The 25155-nt window shown below is 43.4% G+C and overlaps 1 protein-coding gene across 2 annotated transcripts; it reads left to right on the plus strand.

Annotated features, from left to right (window-relative positions):
• Positions 1–24309, plus strand: Polr1b (RNA polymerase I subunit B). 2 transcript variants are annotated; one of them, XM_046462832.2, is made up of 15 exons: positions 1–243; positions 1897–2064; positions 2307–2453; positions 3014–3146; positions 5143–5279; positions 6010–6233; positions 7135–7306; positions 10452–10623; positions 11323–11604; positions 13621–13754; positions 17120–17290; positions 17837–17993; positions 21140–21336; positions 21680–21933; positions 22773–24309. In XM_046462832.2, exons 1-15 carry the CDS (start codon positions 67–69, stop codon positions 23653–23655), a joined length of 3408 nt encoding a protein of 1135 aa, XP_046318788.1. In that variant the 5' UTR covers positions 1–66; the 3' UTR covers positions 23656–24309. The 2 variants fall into 2 exon arrangements, with proteins under 2 accessions (XP_046318788.1, XP_058441151.1); XM_058585168.1 differs by lacking the exon at positions 1–243 and adding an exon at positions 443–460.
• The last annotated feature ends 846 nt before the right edge of the window (positions 24310–25155 follow it).

Genomic DNA, 25155 nt, shown 5'->3' on the forward strand with positions numbered 1-25155 from the left:
GCCGCGGGGCCGGCCATTGCTCCCGCGCCGCGGAGCCGCCGCTGGTGTGGGGCGTGAGGCGGCGGCATGGATCCTGGCGGCCGGTGGCGTGGCCTGCCCAGCGGGCCTAGCCTGAGGCATCTCACCGACCCCTCTTACGGGGTCCCTCCCGAGCAGCAGAAGGCGGCGCTGCAGGAGCTGACGCGGGCGCACGTGGAGTCTTTCAACTACGCCGTGCGCGAGGGGCTCAGCCACGCGGTGCAGGTGCGCGGCGGCCTCCCGGCGCCGGGGCTGCGCCCGGCCGAGCTCGCGGTGCCGGGGGACCTGGGCGGCAGCGGGAGGGCGGCCCGGGAGAGGGAGGTGCGGGCGGCGCCGGGGAGGCCCGGCCGAGGCCGCGGAGCAGCCGCTAGACACGTGCGCCTCGCCGTGCGGCGGACGCGGCGCCGGCTTCCTCCTGCCGCGGTTCCACTCACTGGAGAAGGTGGGTTCGGGGTGTCTGGGCTGAGCCGTGGCGGCGAGCCGTGGTTGCTTGTAGGACGGTTCCTGGGAGCTGGGGGAGCGAGAGGTGCCCACCTGGGGGTGCTTTCCATCATTCACGTCGCACGCGCCTTCCTAATCCTGGCTTCTGCAAAAGCGCCTCAAAAGGCTTGAGCTGATCCGTAGGTGGAGCTCCTTCAGTTTTCGTGTCTTGGAGGTCCGATTAGACTGGTATGAGGAAATACAAAGGAGTCCTAATGACTGGTCTAGACCGCAGGGGTTGCGGAGCACAGGTGAGGATGGCGGGGAGAGGATCTCCAGGCACCAGGCCCTGAAGGTAAGGAAGAGGCAGTAGCTCTTGCGTTTGAGCGTTTGGGCCACTGGACAAGTGGGGACCCGAAAGTACTCAGTGGTTTGGGAATTGCTCTGCCAAGAGAAGTCAGGTTTGTATGAGTTCAAGGGAAGAGGAGAGTGCCTTTCCTCCAGGATCCACAGACTTAGGGGACACTGCATGGAGAGGGTTAGAATGTAGAGAGCTTTGATGGCTGGTCTGATGCTTATAAATAATATGGGAGCCCAGGGGATTTCTTTGAAGGTGAATACTCCTTAATCTTCTAATTCAGTATTTGGAGTGACTTTTTAGATCATAGCTATTGTGAATGATGAGAACTGACTATTTATACAGTTCGGCTGTGGTTTGAGAAAGCAAATCTCATCTGTTTTTTTAAACTACTGCTCTACTTTAAATATGAAATATGTTATAAACTTGATTTTTAAATAAAATATTAATTTCTAACATAATACCAGCTTTGGGTAAAAATTTAGAAAAGGTTGCTCAAACTCACATGAGGGTGGAGAACCTTTGCTTTTTATTCTAAATTTAGGCTAGGAAGTTGTTCATAATTACTGTGCAGGAGAGCTGAGTGGTGCTTCTTCCTCAGAAGAAGAGCAAAGCTTTTCCCAGGGACTGCTGCAGAGTAGCAACTGCTATAGAAGGGTAACCACCGTTACTTTTGCATGGCTCTGGCTTCAGCCTGAGGTTGCCACGGAGTAAAATGTGCAAGTGTGAGCTCAAGGAAGGGCACTAGAGTGTCCCGTCCTGATCAGAAGGACGTTTCCTTTTCCTTGCCCTATTAGCAGTACCATTTGTTCTGCCGTGCAGAGAACAAAGGTAAGGAAGGTAGGCACTTACTTGGTTCAGAGAATAGGAGCTCTTTCACTGCTGTGCCCCAAAGCCTGCACAGAATCTGACACAAACAGTGCAGGATCAGAAAATACTTAATGTACTCAGAAGAGGTATGAGTGGAGTATCCTATTTAGATGTGTCGTTATTGGCATTTAGGCATTGCTGCTTATAGAACACAGGGGAGTTGAAAGTCTTAGAGAAAAAGTGCCTTGGAAATGCAGGCAGTTTGTTTAATAGTATGAATTGTATTTCAGGATATACCTTCCTTTGACTTTGCTTTCAAAGATGAGCGTATCTCTCTTACTATTGTGGATGCTGTCATCAGTCCACCCACAGTTCCAAAAGGGACCATCTGCAAAGAGCTCAACGTTTATCCAGCTGAATGCCGGGGCCGAAGGAGTACCTACCGTGGGAAGCTGACAGTGAGTATTAATGACAGTGCGTGGTGCTCCCTTCATTTTTGAAAAAAGGACTTGATTCCTAGTAAGGTTTATATAAAGAGATGTCATCTAAGATATCATCTAGATGTCATCTAAGAGATCCCATCTTCTAAATCAAAAGCATAAAATCATTTAATTGTTTTCCTCTTCCCCACTCTTAAAATACTAATTTGTTTCTCCAGATCCAGATATTATAACTAATTTTTCCTCTTGTTTTCATTTAGGCTGATATCAGCTGGGCAGTGAATGGAATCTCAAAAGGAATCATCAAGCAGTTTCTTGGCTATGTTCCCATCATGGTGAAGTCCAAGCTTTGCAACTTATACAGCCTTCCTCCTCCAGCCCTCATTGAGCACCACGAGGAGGCAGAGGTAATCACAGGGTCCAGGCTGTGGGACAGTAGCCAGCCTGGGTTGGGAGTGAGAAGACAGGGAGTTGTTGGCAAGAGCCAGTTTTTCTGTCTCAGCTCTGGATGGTAAAATGGTCAATGTTATCTCATCTGCATACTGCGTATGGCTCTTGACGACTGTCAACTAAGACGGTATCGGAAAAGTGGCTCCACAGTTAGAGTCACACTGAGGGAAGAATTGGTGGGTTTTCCCCTAATTTTCTTCTTCCTTCCTCCTCTTCTTCCTCTTCCTCTTCCTTTTCTTTCTCCTCCTGGAAATTGAACCCAGAGCCTTGGACATGCTAAGCATACACCCTGCTGCTGAGCTACACTCCCAACCTTAATTTTCTGAATGAAAATTCCCTTGTGTCCCTGGGCCTTTCTAAAGTACTTAATAAGACCACGTCCTCTCTGTTTTCAAGGGATCTGTTGTCCCTTTCACCTATGTGCACCTCTTCTGCATAGTGCACTGCATCTGGCTAGAAATAAGGTTTGTGTTCACAATTAGTTGTGTACCTTTGTTTAACAGATTCTCTTTGGTAGGAAATGGGAGGCTATTTTATAATCAACGGCATTGAAAAAGTCATCCGAATGTTAATTATGCCTCGGAGAAATTTCCCCATTGCAATGGTAAGACCAAAGTGGAAAAGCAGAGGGCCTGGCTATACTCAGTTTGGTAAGTTTGAGTGACCATTGGGATTTTTTTTTTTTAAAGAAACGTTTAAAACTCATATTTAAAAAAGTATATGCATCTATGTAGAGTTGTTAATATTTTTCTCTTACATAATTTTTTTTGTTTTTCTATTAGTAATATCTATATTAAGATTCATAATGGGGAGGAGGAAATGGAGAGAGATTGATCAAAGGGTACAGATGTTTATAAGATAAGTTCTGGTGCTAACGTTTAACATGGTGACTGGCTAATAATACTGTATTGTTTACTTGAAATTTGACAATGCAGTAGATCAAAGTGTCATGGCCCCATAGGTACACACATACACACAGATGGAGACCTGGGTGATGAATGATGTTTTAATCAGTTTATGTTAGTCATTAGTATACAGGTATTCCTCTGCTTAGGATGGGGTGCTGTTTTGATAAACCCATCCTAGGTTGAAACTTAGGGACTGATGATACAGCTCAGTGGTGGAGCGCTTTCCTAACATGTATAAGGCCCTGAGTTCAGTCCCTGGCACTGGAAACACTTTATGCACCTAAGCTACCCAATATCATAGCTGAGCGTTGCCTAGCCCACCTTAAACATGTTCAGAACACTGATGTTAGCCTGCAGGTAGGCAAGATCATCTCGACACAGAGTTTATTTTATACAGTGTTGGTTGTCTCATGTACACACACTTGAGCTTTTTTGTGGATATGGTGGGATGTGAAAATACAAAACACAGTGCCCCAAACACCCGCAACAGAGTACATTGTAGCCTATCTGCTGCTTTCCAACATCACAAGAGAGTACCATACAGCATTGGAGCCTGGGCAAAGATCAGAAATCAGAAATGGCTGGGCATGGTGGTGCACATCTGTAATCCCAGTGGCTTGGGAGGCTCAGGAAGGAGGACTGCAAGTTCAAAGCCAGTCTCAACAACTTAGTGAGACCCTATCTCAAAATTAAAACTATAAAGGGGATGTGGCTTAGTGGTTCAGCATTTCTGAGTTCATTTCCTGGTACCCAAAAAAATAAAAAAGGGAAGTATGAATGGAGTATGGCTTTTGTACCATGGTAAAATAGAAAAAAGTCACAGCCTATCAGTGGGGTCATCTGTCTATCAATCATTTTAATATGTACAGTTTTTAATCAATTATGTATTTTAAGAATTAAAATAACATCTGATAAAACATTTTATATCGGGAAAACTACTTTCTGTGTTTTAAAGCTGAAAGACTGTTTATGTGTTTGTTACTGGATGTAAAGATAAAGACTGGCCTCGCTTGGTCATGGGGTGGGGTCGGGGGCAAGTGCCTTGGAGGTCTTTGATTCCAGCTGCCTTGGCATTCCCCTCTTGGTCTCTGAAAGCCTCCTGACCTGTTTGAGCACTCTTTGTGACTGTGCCTGGCTTCACAGGACAGCGTATGGCATTCTTTGGCAGTCCTAACAGTTAACATGATTTATCCTTATAAATGAGATAAAAGTCAGTCTTTTAATTGTCATCATACATATGGCAGCTAGAAAAAAAAACAGTATCTCCGTGTGTCAGAATGTCTAGCTGTTTATTCTTTTGTTCAGTTGATGTGGTTTGTCTTAGCAACCCTTGTGTTAAGCTGACAAGCTCTGCTTTTCTGTGTTGAGTTGTTGGGTCAGGCCGTCATCTCTGTCAGACTCTGTAGGGTGGTGGGGTTCGCTGCACTGACAGCCCTGTTCTGCAAAGTGCAGGAACTAAAACATGCTCAGTAGGATGTAGGCTCTGGCCTGGAAAGAAACTTGGAAGTTTGGTTAAATTCTTTGCTTTGGTTATTTTACATCACAGTTTCACATCCTGGAAGATTTTGTACTCCAGAGGACATTTGGTAAAGTCTTGAAGCCGTTTTTGGTTGTCATTCTTGGATACACTTAGTGATTTGGCTTGAATTATACCTAAAAGAATAAAATAATTCAGAGAAAAATCTTTGAAGAAATTATGGTCTTACAAGTTTCTGGTATTTTCTGTTTATTTCAATAGGAGTTTCAATGCACTGTGTGAAGGGAGAACATTCTGCAGTCAATATGAACCTTCACTACCTGGAAAATGGCACAGTTATGTTGAACTTCATTTACCGGAAAGAGCTGTTCTTTCTTCCTTTGGGATTTGCACTTAAGGTATGATTTGTGAAAGTTTTCTTTTTATTATGAGGAGACTCATCTGAAGTAGTATCCTGTGCAGATCGGGTAGGTTCTCTTTGTCAGGTGCAAGCTGTGCCAGTTATCTACTGCCTCCATAACAAATCGCCTCCAAATTCCATAGCTTAAATGTCAGTAAACATATCTCCCACAATTTCTGTGAGTTGGGAGTTTAGGAGTGAGTTGACTGGGCACTTCTGGCTTGGGGGTGTCAAGAACTTGCAGTGAGATGTCAGCAAGGGTGGCAGTCACTTTGAAGGCTTCACCAGGGCTAGAGGATCCACTTTCGTGGTGTTGCGCTCACTGGCTAGTGAGTTGGTACTGGCTGTTGGCAGGAGGTCTCAGTTCCTCTCACCCATCTTCCCCCAGATAGTTAACCAAGAAGACAAGGCAGAAGCCAGTGCCCTTCGTGACTCAGCCTGGGGAGTCTACAGCATCTTTCTTGCCATAGTGTTTGGGTCACTTAGTATGGGAGGAAACTGTACAAATTTGTGATTATCAGGAGGTGAGGATCACTGGGAGCATCTTGGTGTCCAGCTATCATATAAAAAATGCATTATTTTGCAGAATTTACTTCATTTCAGCAATAATGGAGTGCTGATTTTTCTTGGTTATTAAAGTCATTAGAGGAGTGAATTGTAACTAAACAATAAAATATTTGTGTTATTATTGGCAAAGGATTAAAAAGAAACTTTCTTTTCCATTCTAGGCACTTGTCAGCTTTTCTGATTATCAGATTTTTCAAGAGCTCATCAAAGGAAAAGAGGATGACTCTTTCTTTAGGAACTCTGTGTCTCAGATGTTGAGGATAGTAATGGAAGAGGGTTGTTCCACACAGAAACAGGTCCTTAACTACCTGGGGGAATGCTTCAGAGTGAAACTCAGTCTTCCTGACTGGTACTCCAATGAACAGGCGGCGGAGTTCTTGTTCAAGTATGTGTGCTTGGCTTGTGTATGGGGGTGAAGGGCTGGGAGGAGGGTGTTAGGGGTCTTTGAGTGGAGTACGGATTGTGCTGGGAGTCACCTGGGGGTCAGAGCGAAGCTGGGGTGGAATCAGGCCCCGCTGCTATGGGCCAGCTTTGTCTCTGTGGCCGTCCTCACCCTTCTTCTTATGGTCACTTCAGTTCACTTTGTTGTACTTCTTTTGTTTAGAAATAATTACAGACTTCAGAACATCGTCCAAATAGCACATTGAACACTGTAGTCACTAAAGCAGTTCAAATTTTAGACATTTGCTTGATTTCTTTGTACCTGGATGCACTTGTTGAGGGTGTCCTGTCAATCGGTTTCCCCACAGCAAGAACTTCGTCTTCTGTGACTACTGGTAGCTATTAGAGGAGCCCAGCTCTGGAGTAGTACTGTCTCGTAAGGAGCCACATGTTGAGCCTTACAGATGTGGCCAGTACAGGAGGAACTGAATTCTTAATTTAATTTAGTTTTAATTAAATTTAAATAGCCACGTTGGCCAGCACAGTTCTAGACTTTATGAGGATATTCTGCTCTTTTGTTAAGGTTGCTAGTAAAGATGAAACGTAATTTTTTGTAGGAAGGAGTTTTAAGTAAACAAGAATTTGGGTATGGTGGTGCATGCTTATAATCCTGGCAACTCGGGAAGCTGAGGCAGGGGAATTACAAGTTCGAGGCCAGCCAATTTAGCAGGAGCCTGTCTCAGTAAGAAGGACTGGGGATGTAGCTCAGTGGTAAGATGCCTCTAGGTTCAATCTCTAGTACCTACCAAAAGGAAAAGTGAACATGAATGAGGGACCTGGTAAGAGGGACATTAAGTGGCATTTGCAGCTGAATTGTTTGAAGCTTTTACTTTTCTATTTTACAGCCAGTGCATCTGCATCCACTTGAAATCCAGTACTGAAAAGTTTTATGTACTTTGTCTCATGACCCGGAAGCTCTTTGCTTTAGCCAAAGGAGAGTGCATGGAGGAGAATCCTGATAGTTTGGTGAATCAAGAAGTCCTTACACCTGGCCAGCTGTTTCTTATGTTTTTGAAGGTAAATCCATGCTGCTCTCACCCTGGACCACTTGTGCCACTCAGGGAACGGTATGGTATGTTTCCTGCGTGTTTATGATTCCTGGTTTTGGTATCTGCAGAGTCTTCCTTTTTGTGTGTTCAGCAGTGAGGATTAATCAAAAATCCTAGCTTATACCAAGTTCAGAGATTTGTTTACTATCTTTTGTAGAGTGTAAAAACAACACCAGATCTTGATCATAACATTGATGATATAGTATAAATGGCCTGTATGCATACATATAGTTAATTTGCAGATTCTCGTTATTTGCAGATTCTGTGTATTCAAATTCACGACTTGCTGAAGTGATTTGCAGCACCAGGATCAGTACCCAGCTCTTCCTTAGCTGCTCACAGATATGGGCACGGAGGCCCCTCATCCTTATGTTCCCAGCTGAGGTTGAAGAAGGCTGTGGCTGCCTTCTCTCAGCTGTCATAGTGTAAACAAGGGTCTTTGTGAGTTCTACCAAGTGCAGGTTTTCACATTTTTATGGGTGCCTGTGTGCACGCTGTGCCTTTTAGAAGGACCTATAGTGGTGAAGTCCTGTCTAGTTCTCCTGAAAGTAAGAAGGCTATGCTCTGCCTCTGAACCCACATTAACGTTGGAGAAGCAACTGTATGTATTAAATAAGATTTCTTGCAACAGACACACATGTAAAATAAGGTGTTGTGTACTGACCAGTTGCAGAAGTGTTTTGACCAGAGACTGGCAGGAACCAAGCCCTGTGTCTTTTTGTCTTTGGAGTAGGGCCAGCACTTGCTAGTTGTGTGTTCACAGTGGTGGCCCAGAACATGAACATGCCAGACTTGATGTCGCTGTATACAGTAAGACTTGGCTGGTATAGAAGTGATTCCATAGGAAAGTCAGTTCCATAGCATTTTATGTTTTGCATATTATCCCTAAAAAGATTTAGTCTAGAAGGTAATGTTGTGTATTGGAAGATGGAGAGGGCTAAAGTTGAAAAAAAAAGAAATATCCTGATTCCTCCTCATCTAGATGATAATTCTTACTGGAAGGTAATTGTTTTTGTTTTTGTCTTTTCTGTTCATAAAATTGGATTGAAAAATTTTAGCACCCTGGAATTTCCCTGATAAAAATCTAAATCAGAAGTTTGCTGTTGTGTGGCCTATCAGGTAAAGGCTAAGGTGCATCTCCCGCTACATCCTTGCAGTGAAGTTCGGGGTTCGTCTTATCCCCGAGCTGACTGTGTGTCTTCAGAAGCAAGATATTAGTAGGGTGACCTTTGTCAGCAACAGGGGAGTATCTGATTTCCTTACCTTTCACTAGCTCTGTTTAAGCTTCCAAACCTTGAATATGAGATGTGAAAACTGTCTTTAGAAGATACCTGACAATGCCAGGCGTGCACAATGATGCACACCATGGCGCACACCTGTAATCCCAGTGGCTCAGTAGGCTGAGACAGAAGGATCACAAGTTCAAAGCCAGCCTCAGCAACACCGTGGTACTAAGCAGAGACCCTATCTCTAAATAAAATATAAAATAGGGCTGGGGATGGGGCTCAGTGGTCAAGTGCTCCTGAGTTAAATCTCCAATACTTAAAAAAACAAAAAAAACGAAGAAGATACCTGTCAGTGACTTGAGGAATTGACTTCTCTAGCCATTGCACTGAGTGTTGCCACAGAGATCCGGGCGCTCTGTGGGTCAGTGGGATTGGTTCTGAGGGCTGAGTGACGGGAGTGGAAGCACTGACTGCTCCCTTTCTGCCCCTTGGAGCAGGTCAGGTAGACTCTGCTCACTGTCCCCTGTGGTTTCTCTTTCCCTGCCTCCGGCGTGGTCTCATCATCACCACGTTACACCTTTCGGAGAGGCTGGGGAGCACCACAGGAAGGCCGCCTAGGGGGTTGCTCACTTCTGCTGCTCGTGCTGAAGTGTGCAGGCTGCCCATGTGAGTCCCTGACCCTATCTGTAGTTCCAGCTCCAGAAAGTACCAGAAAAAGTCAGTTGGCAGCCATACCTGACCTGAGTTGCGGGAGGCTGTGTAGTGTCTCCTGTCCTCCGAGTGACTGTGTGTGTACCATAGAGATGTGTTTGATGGCGAGTCAGGGCCCCAGTGTTGGGCTTTGCATGCCTCACACACCTGTCAGCTTTCTGGAGATATCTGCAGAATTCTGGGTTCTGAAGTAAATTTGGCCAAGGGTTTTCAGTGCTCCTGTCACACTCCACTTCCTGGAGGGGGCTTGTGTGAGGCTTGAACAAACATGCACAGTGCCAGCTGCTGGTGTGTGCCCGCAAGTGCTTGTTCCCAGATTCAACCACTGCACAGGGTGTGCAGGAGGACATCCCATCGGCATAGTCATGTGTCAGATCTTAGAAAGGAAAGATAATGAGCAGTCAGTCCTCTAAGGGAGGAGAGAGCATAGCTCTTTATTCTTCAGGCCCAAGAGCTTTTGCCCAGCCTCTGACTAGCATCTCAGTGGCTTTCTTTCCTCTTCTGGATTTTTGTCTTTGGCTGCTCTTTGATTGTATTTCAGATTTACAGAAGACAGTGTCAGCCTTCCCTCCTGGCCTGTCACTGTCTTGGATGTTGGATCTAATTTGGGGACCTTGTGCTCTTGGCTGTATTTCTTCTTGGGAACACAGTGATTGTTTTGGTCTCAAAGCTTGTGGTTGAGTGTTCTGACTGCTTGATAAGAGCATTTAGATGTAAAGCTTATCTATGGTCAAACATCAATGTGGATGGTTTAGAACAGTGTTCTGCCCCCCCTTGACCCCTCCCCCCCACATGCAATGCTTTGCTTCACTACCCGTGTCCATGGACTAGATGTGTGCTTGGTTGCAATGACTGAGGGATACTCCGGCAGGCCAGGGGTGCTGCTGAGCACCCTGCGGTGCTCAGGACAACCTCCACCTCGGTCTCCAGCCCCAGGGTTGGTAGTGCTGAGGAAGAAACCCTGGTCTAGATGAGTTGTGTCTTCTCTCTTAAGAAATGCCTGGCCTCCAGCAGGATGTTGAAAAGCTGTTTTTAAGGTTTATGGTTTACATTTTCATGTAATGTGTATAAATTAATGGATTGTTACTGATTGTACAGATGATATGTGAGTGAATATGGAATTTGTGATAATTAAATCATTTACTGTTTGAAATTTGAATTTTCTTCTTCTTTCAGGAAAAAATGGAAGCTTGGTTAGTGTCTATTAAAATAGCTTTAGATAAGAAGGCTCAGAAGACTGATGTGTCCATAAACTCTGAAAATTTGATGAAGATTTTCAGTATGGGAACAGACCTTACAAGACCATTTGAATATCTTCTTGCTACTGGGAATCTGCGTTCAAAAACAGGTGAAATTAAATAGTTAGGCTTTACTTTAGTTATGTTTTTCAAATATTTGCATAGTGTAGGTTTATATGTAACTGAGGAAGTTTTTTTTTTTTTTAAGTAAACTTCTCACTTTCACTCAAGACAGATTTTGTTTTATGATAAATTTTGACAAGTGTCGGCCTGAAGGGCTTTAGATGGGTGTCTGTGTGTGGCTTACATCCTAGTGGGTACCTCCTTGCCTTAGGTGTCTCAGGAGGACGACCTAGTGGGAGGCCTGGAAGGACTGCTGTGGGCCCATCCCTGGACCAAGGGCATGGAATGACCTGGGAAGCGGAAGAAGCTGTAATAGGGACCCAGCAATCTGCTTTTTATAAACAGGTGCTATTGCTGCAGGTTCTCATTGGCATGCTGGCAGTGCTCATGTATTCCCAGTGTGCTTAGATGAATGTACTTACTGGTGGTTCCATTATCATTCAGTGTTCTCCACAGAGGAGGGCATGGTGGAGGGGATAGGCAGCCAGCTGTGGCAATACAATTTCTGAATCCTAAGGACTTTCAAAATTATTTTCTGTTTCTACTTATCAGGATGAATAGAGTGAATGTTAAAATGACCCATTTGCTCTGTAGAATTTGCTGAGGTTTTGACATCAAAGCCTCAGAAGTGGACCCTTTTTTTGGAAAAGTCAGGCCTGTTTTTGAGTGACTTTTGTTTTATTAAGGTCTTGGCTTCCTGCAAGATTCTGGACTTTGTGTTGTGGCTGACAAGCTGAACTTCATACGCTATCTCTCCCATTTCCGCTGTGTGCACAGAGGGGCTGCTTTTGCCAAGATGAGGACCACCACTGTACGTAGGCTGCTGCCAGAGTCCTGGGGCTTCCTTTGCCCCGTGCACACCCCAGATGGGGCACCCTGTGGTCTGATGAACCACCTAACTGCCACGTGTGAGGTCGTCACGCAGCTTGTATATACAACATCTCTTCCAACTCTGCTCTGCAGCTTAGGTATGAGGGTTTGTGGTTGTTAACACATGCAAACCATTAAGGCAAAATTCTTTTTCACTGCTCCATGCAGGAGTGGGTCTATATTCTTGGTTTCTTTACAGAGGATCGAATGCATTCTTTGAAAATGAAAACAAGGAAAATTAAAAGTTGTAGATTTTTTTTTAAACTTAAAAAAGAAGTTAAAAATTTGAAATAGATCAATGTGGATATTGAAAGCAGAGAAGGTATTATGTAACTTTTGGGGGCTCTTTCTCTGTATTTGTTGGTGGACCGTTGCATCTCTAGGTAGCAAACAGTGCTGATTGTAGGAAGACAGTTAAAAAGGAGGCTGTCCTCTGTTCCCTGCTATCATCAGATAAGTAACCTCCATTCCTGGTAGCCCAGCAGTTGCTGTCTCTGTTTTGCCTGGAACATGCTCCTCCTCTTCCAGGTTTGATACTGAACTTGAAGTTGACCTTCACAGGTACAGATAGCAGCCTTTTCTTTGGATGTTAATACATTCTCCTGTTCTGGGTTTCTCTGGCTGTGATTGAGAAACCAAAAGTGTTTTGTCTCTGGTGGTTGGTGGTGCGTCTCCAGGGGACTAATGTTTATACAATAAAACTAATGTTCATACAGTTCAGGTGATGGATGTTCTTAGGCAACCCAAAAGGGTCAAGACATTGCTGCATAAAAGTATATCTCCCAATTAGAGTGACTTGTAAGAGAGAGCCCCAGGGGAAGTTTTCAAGAAGTAGTCAAGATGCAAAAGGTAGAATCAGGGGCTGGGGCTGGGGCTCAGTGGGGCTATGGCTCAGTGGTAAAGCGCTTGCCTTGCATGAGTGAGGCACTGGGTTCGATCCTCAGCACCACATAAAAATAGATAAAGATACTGTGTGTTCGTCTACAACTAATATATATATATATCTTAAAAAAAAAAAAAAAAAAAAACCAGAATCAGTGTAATTTGCACTTTTGCCCTCTGTGAGGAAAAGAATAATTGTGTATACCACCAGTGATTTATAAAGTGTCAAAGTCCAGGAGAAGGTAGAAAGGAAGAAGAAAAATGTGGAGAGGCAGAAGATGTCTCCACAGCAGAGGAAGGGTGGGAGGGTAATGTGCTCTAACCCTGGGGAAGAAGACTGGATAAAAGAGGCAAACTACTTTCTGTAGGAAGTATTGATATGACAGATGAAGCAGCATGGGCAACTATGACAGTCAGTAAAACAGTGCCTTCAGAAGTAGTCGAAGAGGGTCTTGGTTTTACTTAATTACAGTCGATTCTCATTATTTGCAGTACTTGTGCCTGTAAATTACTTGCCAACACTGAATTACAAATGGTGGATCCCTGTTCTGAATGTCTGCTTTCCATCCCCTGAATCTAGCCCTGGGCTCATAGCCAGCCGCACTGTAACGTGTGTATCTAACACGTGTTTTCTCTATAAGGCGTATTATAGCTGCCTTGCGCTTAGGGACACTGGACAGCATTTCGGCACTGCACATGAGGGCCATTTAAAGCAATGAAATCACCAGCAAAAAGCACAGGAATGCAAAAAGTGTAGCTTTGAACAGGACATTTGATAGTGTGAGCTGGGACAATAAAGCAGAAGGTGTGTATGAGGTGACTCAAATTTTTTGTTGCATGACAATTGAAATTGCCCCTGGTATTAATTTTGTAGTTAGAAATAAAATGTGGCAAGTAGGCAAATATACAGATACCAGTCTGCAGATAATGAGGATCTACTATAATTAGGCTATTTTGGGAAAAGTTAATATACTTCCATGGCTCAGAAATCGGCATGTAAGAAGTTACACAGTGGACAACCTTCTGGACACTCTCCCTGGCTAGTCTACTCACAGGCACAGTTCCTAGTGTTGCCCACATATTTCCTGACGTGATTTATGCTGTAATACAAAAATACCTCTTTAGAGGCAGGATGATTAGATAGCTCAACTGATGAAGTCCTTGTCAAGCCTGCCTGGCAGGGATTAAGTAAAACTCTCTGCATTCATCATTCTGTGTGCTGTCTTCACCAGGGGTCACTCCCGTTGATGGAGCACCACATCGACCCTACAGTGAGTGCTACCCTGTCCTGCTGGATGGCTTCATGGTGGGCTGGGTGGATAAGGATCTTGCTCCTGGCATCGCAGATTCTCTCCGACGATTTAAGGTGATTTTGAATTCTTATGCCCCTTGACTTTAGGTTCGTGGGTTTTTTCTGGTTAATGAGGTAGCCCCAGGGCAGTATGGAACCATCCACTGTCAGGGGTGAAAGCTAATTCTAAAAGTGCCTGGAATCTTGCCTTGTATCGACCTTACAGGTTCAGGTCGGTGACAGATACCTAACTCACATGCAGTTTTTGCTGGTTTCATTGAGGCCTCAGTCTGCTTGTGTTAACAAATTTTAACTTTAATAAAGAGTACCACCGTTTACTGTGTACAGGATCCCTGCAATTGGGATTATATGTTACTTTCCTGGGGTTATACCTGGGATATCATTTCAGGAAGCACATAATGTTGGTTTGTTCTGTGGAAAGGTTAATTTTAATTCTTATTAGGTTGTATAATAGTAACTATATAATGACTACCAAGTGGTTTGTGGAGAGGCAGTTGAAACGTACATGAAGGCCCTTTTTCCCCATCCAGTTGTCACCAAGTGGTCGATGTTCTTGGCTGCTTTGCACTGTGGCGCTGGAGGTTCTCTGCAGAGTTCAGGGTTTGCTGGTTTGCTGAGTGCTCTTTCCTAACTCTGTCGCTTGTTCTGTTTATACGTTGCTATTCTGTGTTTATTTACATCAACATAGATTCATAAATGCCTGTTTTATTTCATGGGCATTCTGTTGCTAGGGGTTTTTTTCCCCCCGGTGCTGGGGAGTGAACTTGGGGTGTGTGTATGCTAAGTAAGTCCTCTATCACTGACCCACCCCCCAGCCACTATCGTTTATTTTTTAGTTTTAGTTGGACACAATACCTTTATTTTATTTATTTATTTTTATGTGGTGCTGAGGATTGGACTCAGTACCCCACATGTGCTAGGCCAGCGCTCTACCTCTGAGGCACAACCCAGCCCTCTCCCCCCGCCCCATTATCATTTTATTTGGTCAGTGGGAACCCCTCTGGGCTGTTTTTTTTTTTTTTTTTTTTTTTTGGTAAATACACAAAAATGTTCACCACTTTAACCACTTCAAATGTGCAGTCCAGTGGCCTCAGGCACATTCACACTGTTGTGCAGCTGTGCCACCAGCTGTCTCTGAACCTCAGTCGTGATCCTGGGCTGCAGCTCTGAGCCCCTTGAGCACTGCTTCTTTATCCCCGCTCTGCCCCTGTTCTTCTGCTTTGCCTCTGTGGGTTTGGCTGTGGTAAGTGGCATACGGTGACCTTTTGGTACTAGTTTGTTTCATGTGGTGTAGTGTCCTCAAGGTTCATCGAGTCTGACATTTCACAGCACGTGTCAGTTTCCTTCCTTCCAAGACTGAGTGACAGTCCATTGTGTGGCTGTGCTACATTTTGTTTACTGCAAGTCCCTCATTGCTGTGAACCTCGCTAAATAAATACCTGTGCAAGTCTCTGCTTTCTGTTTTTTTTTTTCCTTGAACTACTAATTGAACCCAACCCAGGGCAGCTTAACCACTGGCCATGGAGCCACAGCCCTAGCCCGTTATTATTTATTTTGACACAGGGTCTCACTAAATTGCTTGCCTTCCATGTGCTAAGTTGTTGAGGCTGGCTTTGAACTTGTGATCCTCCTGCTTTGGCCTCCCTACTTGCTAGGATTATAGTCATGAGCCACCATGCCCAGCTGCTTTCAATTTGGGGGGATTATATGCCTAGAAATGGAATTACTGAATCACCTTTAGTGATTTTTGACACCTTTTGGGGGAAAATTCAAGTTTTCCTCTAGATGGATTAATCTGGTAGTTAATTCATTCTCTGATAATAGTAATTAATGATGAGTCAATTTTAAGGAAAGATCCCATTTGGTGCTGGTGACTGTTTTCTTAATATTTAAGGAGTACCCATAATAGTACTTCCAAGCCAAGTGCAGTGGCATACACTTGTAATTCCTGCTACTTGTGAGGCTAAGGCAGAAGGATTGCAAATTTGAGACTCAGAATTTAGCAAGACCCTATCTCAAAAAAAGTGGGTATCTGGGGATGTAGCTCTGTACTAGAACAATTGTCTAGCACATGCAAAGAAGCTCTAGGTTCCCCCTCCCCAGTATTGAGTGAGAAAATAGTAGTTTATGGGTTTTCCCAAGTCGGAGACTTGCTGTTGTTCTTGTGTTCATAGGAGGAGGAATGCAGTGAGTGAGTCTGCGTTTGCGTCTGGGAGCAGGATATGCTGGCTTTGTGAGAGGCAGCCCCTCTGGAGGAGGGGTATTTGCAAGGTGTAGGACCAGAGCAGTACAAGAGCCCCAGTGGCTCAGGAACAGGAGGGGTCCATCAGGGACAGCTGAGGCCAGAGGTCCACAGTGAGAGGCAGAGAGATGGTAGGACCAGTAGAAGATGTGGTTTGTTTATTTTCTATGATGTTTTGAAATCAGCATTTGTAAGTATTTTGTTTTGTAGTTCAGTGGGTAGCATGCTTGCCTTCCATGTGCTAAGGCCCTGGTTTCAATCTTCCTTGCTTTGGTAAAACATTAGAAATTATTTATTTTTATTAAGGGATTAGTCTTCTTAAGCTTGCTGTTTCCATTAAGATCTGTTTTAGTAGTTTGCCTTTTTCCCATTTCCTCTTGGAAGTGGGAATTTCCTAGACTGCTGATTTCTAAAAAAACATGTCACTAATTTCTTTTGGTCTACTTTGTTCCTTTTAGCTTTTGAATTATGAGTTGAGTTATTTATTTATTTATTTATTTTGGTACCATTTTGTTTTCTTCTATTTTTTTTTTCCTTTTTTTTAAGAATGTCCAAGGTTTACACATTTGGCAGATTTGCAATGCACAATCCCCTGTCATCAGCTGAGCTGTGGTGTTAGTTGTGGGCACAGGCTGTACGGTGGAGCTCCAGAACTTGTTCCTCTGGCCTAACCAGCCTCTGCTGATTTCTGCCTCTGCCCAGCACCCTCTCATCTTTATTGATGATGTGTTGAGCTTTGAGTTCCCATAAGTTCTGACACAGGGGTCTTATCATTTTTTTTCAAATTTCCATAATTTCTAGTTGTATTTATCCCTTTGTGCAGGAGTTGTTTAATAGTTTATTGGATTTTTTTTTTTTTTTAATTCCCAGGTGGAAGGGTCTTTTCATGTAATTAATATATTTAAAAGTAAAACCAATCATCTGTATTTCAGATGTCAGAGAATAAACTTTTTGTTTTTTCCCCAGGCTTTTGCCATTTCTGAATAAGAGGTGGATGGTGTTCTGTATGGGAATGGACTGGCAGGGATAACTGTGACTTCAGGTTTAGTGGGCCCTGGGTTGATTACTGGTGTGACCTAATGTTTTTTAGGTAGTACTTTTCCCTATAGAAGGGAATTTGGGGGAGGGGCGTAAAACATAGCACATGCTCTTAATTGCATTCTCTTGTTGAAAACAGGTGTTAAGAGAAAAAAGAATCCCCCCCTGGATGGAGGTGGTCCTTGTGCCCATGACAGGAAAGCCAAGTCTGTACCCAGGACTCTTGCTTTTTACCACTCCTTGCCGACTGGTGCGGCCTGTGCAGAACTTGGAACTGGGCCAAGAAGAATTGATTGGCACGATGGAACAGGTACGCGCAGCCTGTGTGAAGGCGGGTCTCTGCTTGTGTAGCGGAACCTCCAGAGACTTCACTGTTGCTTTTAATTGCTGAAACAATTTTCAGCAAAAATTAGGCATTTGAAAGAAAGCACTTATTTTCTGGCCACCCCTAGGTGACATTACTGAACCACTTCCGTATCTTGCTGTCTTGCCTCACTCCTCAGAACCCGAGGGAGGCTCAGTGCTCCCATCCTGCCCCACTCCCATAGCACCTTTGCCCACATCTTCGCAATTGCAAAACTGTGGGATTTGTGTTACTTAACAAAAGTTGTCTTTCGTCCTGGTCCCCTTCACAGCTGGACCCTGGTAGGTTTGTGGTGAAGGTGTGAGGCAAGTGGAATTTCTAAGTGGAAGTTTCCTGTACACCCCAGAGGGTCCCTTCAGCATGCACAGGAAATTTCCACTTAGAAATACCACTTGCCTCACACCTTCCCTTGGGGCCTCTGAGTGCTGGAGGTGGGGAGGTAGTGAGAGTCTGGCTGTTCTGTGCCTTGTCCTCAGCCTTCCTCTCCTGCAGCTCTTCATGAACATCGCTATCTTTGAGGATGAGGTTTTTGCTGGAGTCACCACACACCAGGAACTCTTCCCTCACAGCCTGCTCAGTGTCATCGCCAACTTCATCCCCTTCTCTGACCACAACCAGAGTCCACGGAACATGTACCAGTGCCAGATGGGTAAGGTGGATGGAGGCCGGTGGTAGGTACAGTTGGGCAAGAAGAATGTGCATAGCTCTTTTTATTTTGAAGTACTTTTTAGACTTGGAGAAAATTTGCAAGAATAGGACAGGAGCTCCCCAAAACCATCATCTTTTCTGTTGACAGTTCCCATTGCCCTGTTTTTCCCCTGCGAATATGTTGCAGACATTGTTTACCCCTGAACATCGCAGCACGCCTTCCAAGCTAGGCCCTTCACCACGCAGCCCAGGCTAGTTAGCAGACCCAGGGAGTTAACAGTGGTGCTGTTCTTACTCAGATTTCAACTGGGCATCCGTGTACGACAGATTTTTCTGTGTAGCAGGCACTCAGCCCAAGATCACATTCTGTGTTGAGTTGCCATGTCTATTCAGTCTCCTTTAGTTTAGAATAGCTCTTAGCCATTCTTTGTCTTTCTTGACACTGATATTTTCAGAGAAAAAGGTGATTTGTTTTGTATACTATCCATTGATTTGGATTTGTCCAAGATCTTTGATTCAATTCTTTTTTATTTTAGGTGTTGATGGACCTTTATTTTTATTCATTTATTTATATGCAGTACTCAGAATTGAACCCAGGGCCTCACACATGCTAGGCGAGTGCTCTACCTACCACTAAGCCTCACCCCCAGCCCCTTTGATTCAGTTTTTGAAGGAGACCCGGATGGCCATCACTGTCACTCACATAATTAGCACTGCCAGCGCACTTCATTTCTGCCTCAAGGGGTCATGTTTTTATCACGTGTAAATTCCTTCAGCCTGAAAAATGTGTTAGAGGTTTTGTAGTACAGGTTGCTGGCCACAGGTTCTTAGTTTCATTCATCTGAAAATTATTTTCAGGCTGGGGATGCAGCTCAGTTGGTAGAGTGCTTGCCTCACAGGCACAAGGCCCTGGGTTCAGTCCCCAGCACCGCACCCCCCCCCCCCCACACACACACACACCCAAAAAAAAAAACTATTTCTGAAGGAAATTTCCACTGGATATGTAATTCTGAGTTGACAGTTACTTTTATTTAAGCACGTTACAGTTCTAAGCTACCTGTTCTTGCTGTCTCTTCTAATTGGAAGGCAGTACTTATATTTATTTTTATTTCCCTGAATATGATGTGTTTTTTCCTCTGACCTTAAGGATTTTTATTTTTCTGGTTTTTAGGAGATTGACTATGATACGATTGTCCTGGTTAGAGTTTCTGGTCTTCTTAAATCTGTAAGAAAAAGTAAACTCACCCACTTGGGGAAGTTTTCCACTGTTGTTCCTAAAGCTCTTGCTTCTGCCTCTCTCCTTTTTCTTCTAAGATTCAATTGTGCATTATTTATGTCAAACCTTTTGTATTGTCCCATGAGCCATTGAGTTTCTTTTTTCTCTCTTTTTTTTTTTCTTTCTTGTCAGATTTGATTTTTTTTTTTTTTTAATAGATCATTACGTTGACTTCATCTGTCATCTAATGAATTTTTATTTCAGGTGTTTTTTGGTCTAAAGCTTACATTTGTTTCTTTTTAATAGTTTCAGTTTTCTGAGGTTGCTTTGCTCATTGTGGACACATTTTCCTTTAAGGTTCTGAGCATGGATCATTCGAGGTGCTGTTGAGTCACTATCTGATCCCAGCCTCTGGACCATGTCACGACAGCTCCTGCTCTTTGTGGAGAATAGGTCATATTTCGCTGTTTCGTTGTCTACCAGTCATGAATCGCATCGTGGACATTCTGGGTTCTCTTGTAACTTCCTGGATAGGATCAGCTTTTAGTTCTAATTGGTAGAGACCTTCACTTTTAGTCACTGGTGTGCAATCTGGTCCTGTCCTTTGGATGCAGACCTCAGAAATTCACTGAAGTGTGGCCTCAGTTTATGTGCAGAATTTAAGGCTGTCCCTCTGTAGTTCTTGCCTTTCTGAAATAAGCTCCTCACTTTCTAGTCACTGTCATGATCTGAGCTCTATTCCTTGGTCCTTTTTTTGTTTCTTTGCTTTTTTGCGGTGCTGGGGATTGAACCCAGGGCCCTGGTACATGCTAGGCAGATGCTGTGCCACTCAACTACATCCCCAACTTTATTCTTGGGCTCTTTATACAGTTAGGCTGTGAATTTCAATCTAAGTTGTAAGTACTACACTGTTTGGACCATGAGGGGAAAAAAATGAAAAAACTAGGAACTCAGTCTGATGGTTTTTGGTTCCTCTCCAGTGCTTTGGCTGGTGGTTTCTATATATATAGTTGTTTTTTCCCCTAGGGAGTTGCCCTGTGTTACTAAAAGCTGTAAATCTTCTATATGAAAAAAATAAAAATTCATTATGTGTGTAAATAGTTTAGTCTTTAAAACCATTTTGTTCTGAAATGACTCCCTATACTTTAAAGTAGTACGATGAGTCTTGCCTATAATGTCCTACTACTCAGAGTTTATACATATTGACATTTTCTTCTGTGTATAAGAAAGTAATATAATTCAGTAACAGCTGCTCTCCATCTTCTCCCTACATTCCCCCAGTAGTAATGTCCTGTAGTTTGTGTGTAGCCTTTTATATCCCCTTTTTGTACTTTTCTTACCTGGGTCCATGAACATATAGAATTGTTTTGGGTGTGCTCCATATGTATACCAATAGTATCATCACACCTGTTTTAGTCAGATTTGCATTGCTGTGACCAAAAGACCCAATAAGAACAATTTTAGAGGAGAAAAAGTGTATTTGGGGCTCAAAATTTCAGAGATAGAACATAATGATAGAATAGTGTAATGAAGGAAAACAGCTTAGGACTTGGCCACCAGGACTCAGAGCCCTTGCTTGCTTAGGAAAATCACCCCAAAGGCACGCCCCCATGATCCACTCCTCCAGCCACAGCCAGCCATTTCTCCTTCAAACTTGCACCGTCTCACACGTGAGCAGTCAGGAGACGCCTCCTCATGTCTAACCATAAGACACCTCACTCTGCTTCTCACCCAGTTGTTCTCATAATCTGGTCATGTTGATACTTAGAGCTACTTCATTTTCACAGCTAATATTACTATGTAGTAATTATAACCACCGTGATTTTTTGTTCATTCATCTGTGATGAATATTTAGTCATTTCAGTTTTATGTAACAGCTTTACAATTGAGGGCTGAAAAACAAATGCAAAGAATTGTTTTTTCTTCTGTAGGTAAGCAGACTATGGGCTTTCCCCTTCTCACTTACCAAGACCGATCAGATAATAAACTGTACCGTCTTCAGACTCCACAGAGTCCTCTTGTAAGACCATGCATGTATGATTATTATGACATGGATAACTACCCAATAGGGACAAATGCCATTGTTGCTGTGATTTCATACACTGGCTATGACATGGAAGATGCCATGGTAAGTTTTACCAGGAGATGTCGTTCCAGTCTTTTTTAAAACTTTCGTGTTCTGTTAAATTGTTCCTCTTCTAAGTTGAAAGTGGGCCTTGAGATATATTCACACAGATTTCAGGTGTGCATCTGTCTTCCACATTGAGCACACAGTACTAATGAATGTTGAGTGAGTAGTCTCTGTAGTTACCTTTTATATTTAAGCACTAGCTGGGTTTTAATAGTATTAATGATTTGTAAAATATGGGAAGAGTTTTAAATTCAATTATTGTAAGTATTAATATGATCCTAACTGGTTTTATTTTCAAAATCCTCCGTTAGACTCAGTTAACAATTTTTTGTCCTCACAGATTCTAAATAAGGCTTCTTGGGAGCGAGGCTTTGCTCATGGAAGTGTCTACAAGTCGGAGTTCATAGACCTGTCTGAAAGGATTAAACAGGGAGATGATAGTCTGGTGTTTGGGGTCAAACCTGGTGACCCCCGGACTCTACAGAAGTTGGATGGCGATGGACTGCCCTTCATAGGGGCAGCACTGAAGTATGGAGACCCATATTATGGCTACCTCAACCTCAACACCGGGGAGAGCTTTGTGGTGTTCTATAAGTAAGTGTGTGGTCTCTGCTGTTCTCCAGAGTCAATTTCTCAGTGGCATTACTGGCTATTGATGAGAGTTGTCTTGTAATGGGACGTTTTGGAGAAGATATGAATGTGCTGCTGTAACAAGATTTCTGAGGCTGAGCAATAAAAAATAATTTATTTCTCACAGTTACAGAGGCTGGGAAGTCCAAAATCCTTAAGGCACTGGCAGGTGATCGGGTGTCCGCTGAGGACTTGTTCCCCGCAGATGGCATGTCTGGGTGTCCTCAGGGTAGGAGGTGAAGGGCAAACAGGAGCAGCTGGCTCCTCCACCCTCCAGTCCCCATCACCACCAGGGCCCCTCCTCTCAGCACACTGCAGTAAAAGCTGGATTTCGGTGTGGACTTGGAGGGACACAGGCATCCACACCACAGCAGTTCTGGTCTCGGTCGAGCCTGAGCTGGCACTGCCTGCTGAGACAAGGGCATGTTTATCTTGCTGCCCTTACTTTTCTACTTTCTTTGTTAACAGTCCCACATTTTGAGTTATCTGTGATTTATGTTAAAACTGTCACTGAATTCTGTCGTCTCCTACATGATGTGTTACAGCCAAAATATTGAGTTCACTAAGCCTCTTTTTAAAACAAAAATTTTATTTTAGTTTCTTTTACAACAGATTAGATTTTAATAGGCCTTTGTGATGGCTTTTCCTTCTCTTTATTGGTGGTATTGGTGCAGATGAACATAATAATAGCCCTAAAGCACTTTTAGGGATACCAACTCATTTTACAAATGCTCTTTATGAAACACTAAGTATGCCAGTACAACTTCTCCAAAAGCTTGACTTCTGTGATTGACATTTCCTAGGAGTAAAGAAAATTGCATCGTGGATAACATCAAAGTTTGCAGCAATGACACTGGGAATGGGAAATTCAAGTGTGTTTGCGTCACAATGCGCGTCCCTCGGAACCCAACAATCGGAGATAAGTTCGCCAGTCGTCACGGGCAGAAGGGCATTTTGAGCCGGTTGTGGCCAGCTGAGGACATGCCTTTTACTGAGAGTGGGATGGTGCCAGACATTCTGTTCAACCCTCATGGCTTTCCATCCCGTATGACCATCGGCATGTTAATTGAGAGTATGGCTGGGAAATCTGCCGCTTTGCATGGCCTCTGCCACGATGCGACACCCTTCACTTTTTCTGAGGAGAACTCTGCTTTGGAGTACTTCGGTGAGATGTTAAAGGCTGCGGGCTACAACTTCTATGGCACTGAGAGATTGTATAGTGGCATCAGTGGGGTAGAACTGGAGGCAGACATTTTCATAGGCGTGGTTTATTATCAGCGCTTACGTCACATGGTGTCTGACAAATTTCAAGTTAGAACAACTGGAGCCAGGGACAAAGTCACCAACCAGCCTATTGGGGGAAGAAATGTGCAGGGCGGAATCCGTTTTGGGGAGATGGAGCGGGATGCTCTCTTGGCCCACGGCACATCTTTTCTCCTCCATGACCGCCTCTTCAACTGCTCTGACCGCTCGGTGGCCCACGTGTGTGTCAAGTGTGGCAGTTTACTTTCTCCACTGTTGGAGAAGCCACCCCCTTCCTGGTCCGCCTTGCGCAACAGAAAATACAACTGTGCTCTCTGTAACCGCAGTGACACCATTGATACTGTCTCTGTGCCTTATGTCTTTCGGTATTTTGTAGCTGAACTGGCAGCTATGAACATCAAAGTGAAGCTGGACGTCGTGTAACAGGCTGTTTTCTTTAGGACAGGAGGGTCATCAGATGGAAACAGAATGTTGTTTAGTTCAGTGAAGGTATTACCAGGTTTTCTCGAGAGTGTTAATACTTTAAACCAAAAACAGGAACAAGAATTTAAGGTTCCCAAGTCTCTGATATAATTCCTGAAGTTGACTTTTAGTATATTTGTTTAAAAATTCCACATGTATTATTTAAAAATGATTTTTAAATGATGTACTAGTAATGAAGCTGTCAGGGGAAAGGGATACAAATGTAACACAGGCCAATTATGTGATTTTTTTTTTTTTTTAATTCTTAGAGCCACATGAAGTAAAAGCAACTTTATTGAAGTATCAAAGTATAATTGATGTGCAAAAAACTACATGTGTTGTCTATCAACAAAAAATAAATAAATTTAAAAAGCCGGGGAGGGGGGCTGGGGCTGGGGCTTAGCAGTAGGGCACTTGCCTGGCATGTGTGAGGTACTGGGTTCGACCCAGCACCACATGTAAATATATAAAATAAAGGTCTATCAACTAAAATATAAAAATTTTTTAAAAAACTACATGCGTGGAAAAAACTATATGCAGCTGATGTGTTTGAATTTGTGCACAACCTGTGCTGCATCCACAGTCGAGGCAAATAAACATGCATCACTTCCAAAAGGTCTGTCCTGTGATTTTTGCTTTTTTGTATATATTAAGAATACTGAACTCAAAAAGTATACCAGTTTTCATGTGTACAGTATAGAATTGTCAGCTACAGGGACTTCAGTGAGTGGCACATCCCGGGAACTTACTCATTTGCATGACTGAAACTTCACGCCCTGGGTTCCTTCTCCAGCCCCTGGCAACCACCATTCCACTCTCTGCTTCTCTCATTTGGACTGTTGACCATGCAGTATTTGTCCTCCTGTGTCTGGCTGACTTCACTTGGCCCCTGGCTTCGAGGTTCAGCCAAGTTGTAGACGGGCCTGGCTTTCCTCCTCGAAGGCTGAATGATACTGTGCTGTGTGGAGCACCACGTGTCTTCTCGGTTGATGAACAAACAGTAAGGTGATTGGAGTATCTTAGAAATTACTTTTTATGACCTTAATGAAATATATAGCCAAAATGTCATAACATGTAAAGAATATTAAAATTAATTGATAATTTACATTCTTTTTTTCATACGTCTCTGAAATCCAATCTGTATTTAGTTTGTGCTTGGCTTTTTCTGCATTATACATTGAGCTGCCTTCCTATCAATTTTTTTTTAATATTTATTTTTTAGTTTTTGGTGGACACAACATCTTTTTTTATTTTTATGTGGTGCTAAGGATCAAACCCAGTGCCGCGTGCATGCCAGGCAAGTACGCTACCGCTTGAGCCACATCCCCAGCCCCCCATCAGTTTTTTTAAATTTTTTTTTTTTAGTTTTTTTAAATTTTTTTTTTTTAGTTTTTTTAAATTTTTTTTTTTTTTAGTTGTTGATGGACCTTCACTTTTTATTTATTTATATATGGTGCTGAG

This window comes from Marmota monax, unplaced genomic scaffold (genome assembly GCF_021218885.2).
Source record: "Marmota monax isolate L192 unplaced genomic scaffold, Marmota_monax_Labrador192_F-V1.1 WCK01_AAM20220418_F8-fsc00245, whole genome shotgun sequence".
Taxonomy (NCBI): Eukaryota; Metazoa; Chordata; class Mammalia; order Rodentia; family Sciuridae; genus Marmota; species Marmota monax.

What these genes read in the sequence shown, in the direction of transcription:
- Polr1b (XM_046462832.2), top strand. Translation starts at nt 67, where the DNA reads ATGGATCCTGGCGGCCGGTGGCGTGGCCTGCCCAGCGGGCCTAGCCTG. An exon ending in AGCACCACGAGGAGGCAGAG is followed by an intron (nt 2,454 to 3,013) that starts GTAATCACAGGG and finishes TCTCTTTGGTAG; the next exon opens with GAAATGGGAGGCTATTTTAT. An exon ending in TGATTGGCACGATGGAACAG is followed by an intron (nt 17,291 to 17,836) that starts GTACGCGCAGCC and finishes CCTCTCCTGCAG; the next exon opens with CTCTTCATGAACATCGCTAT.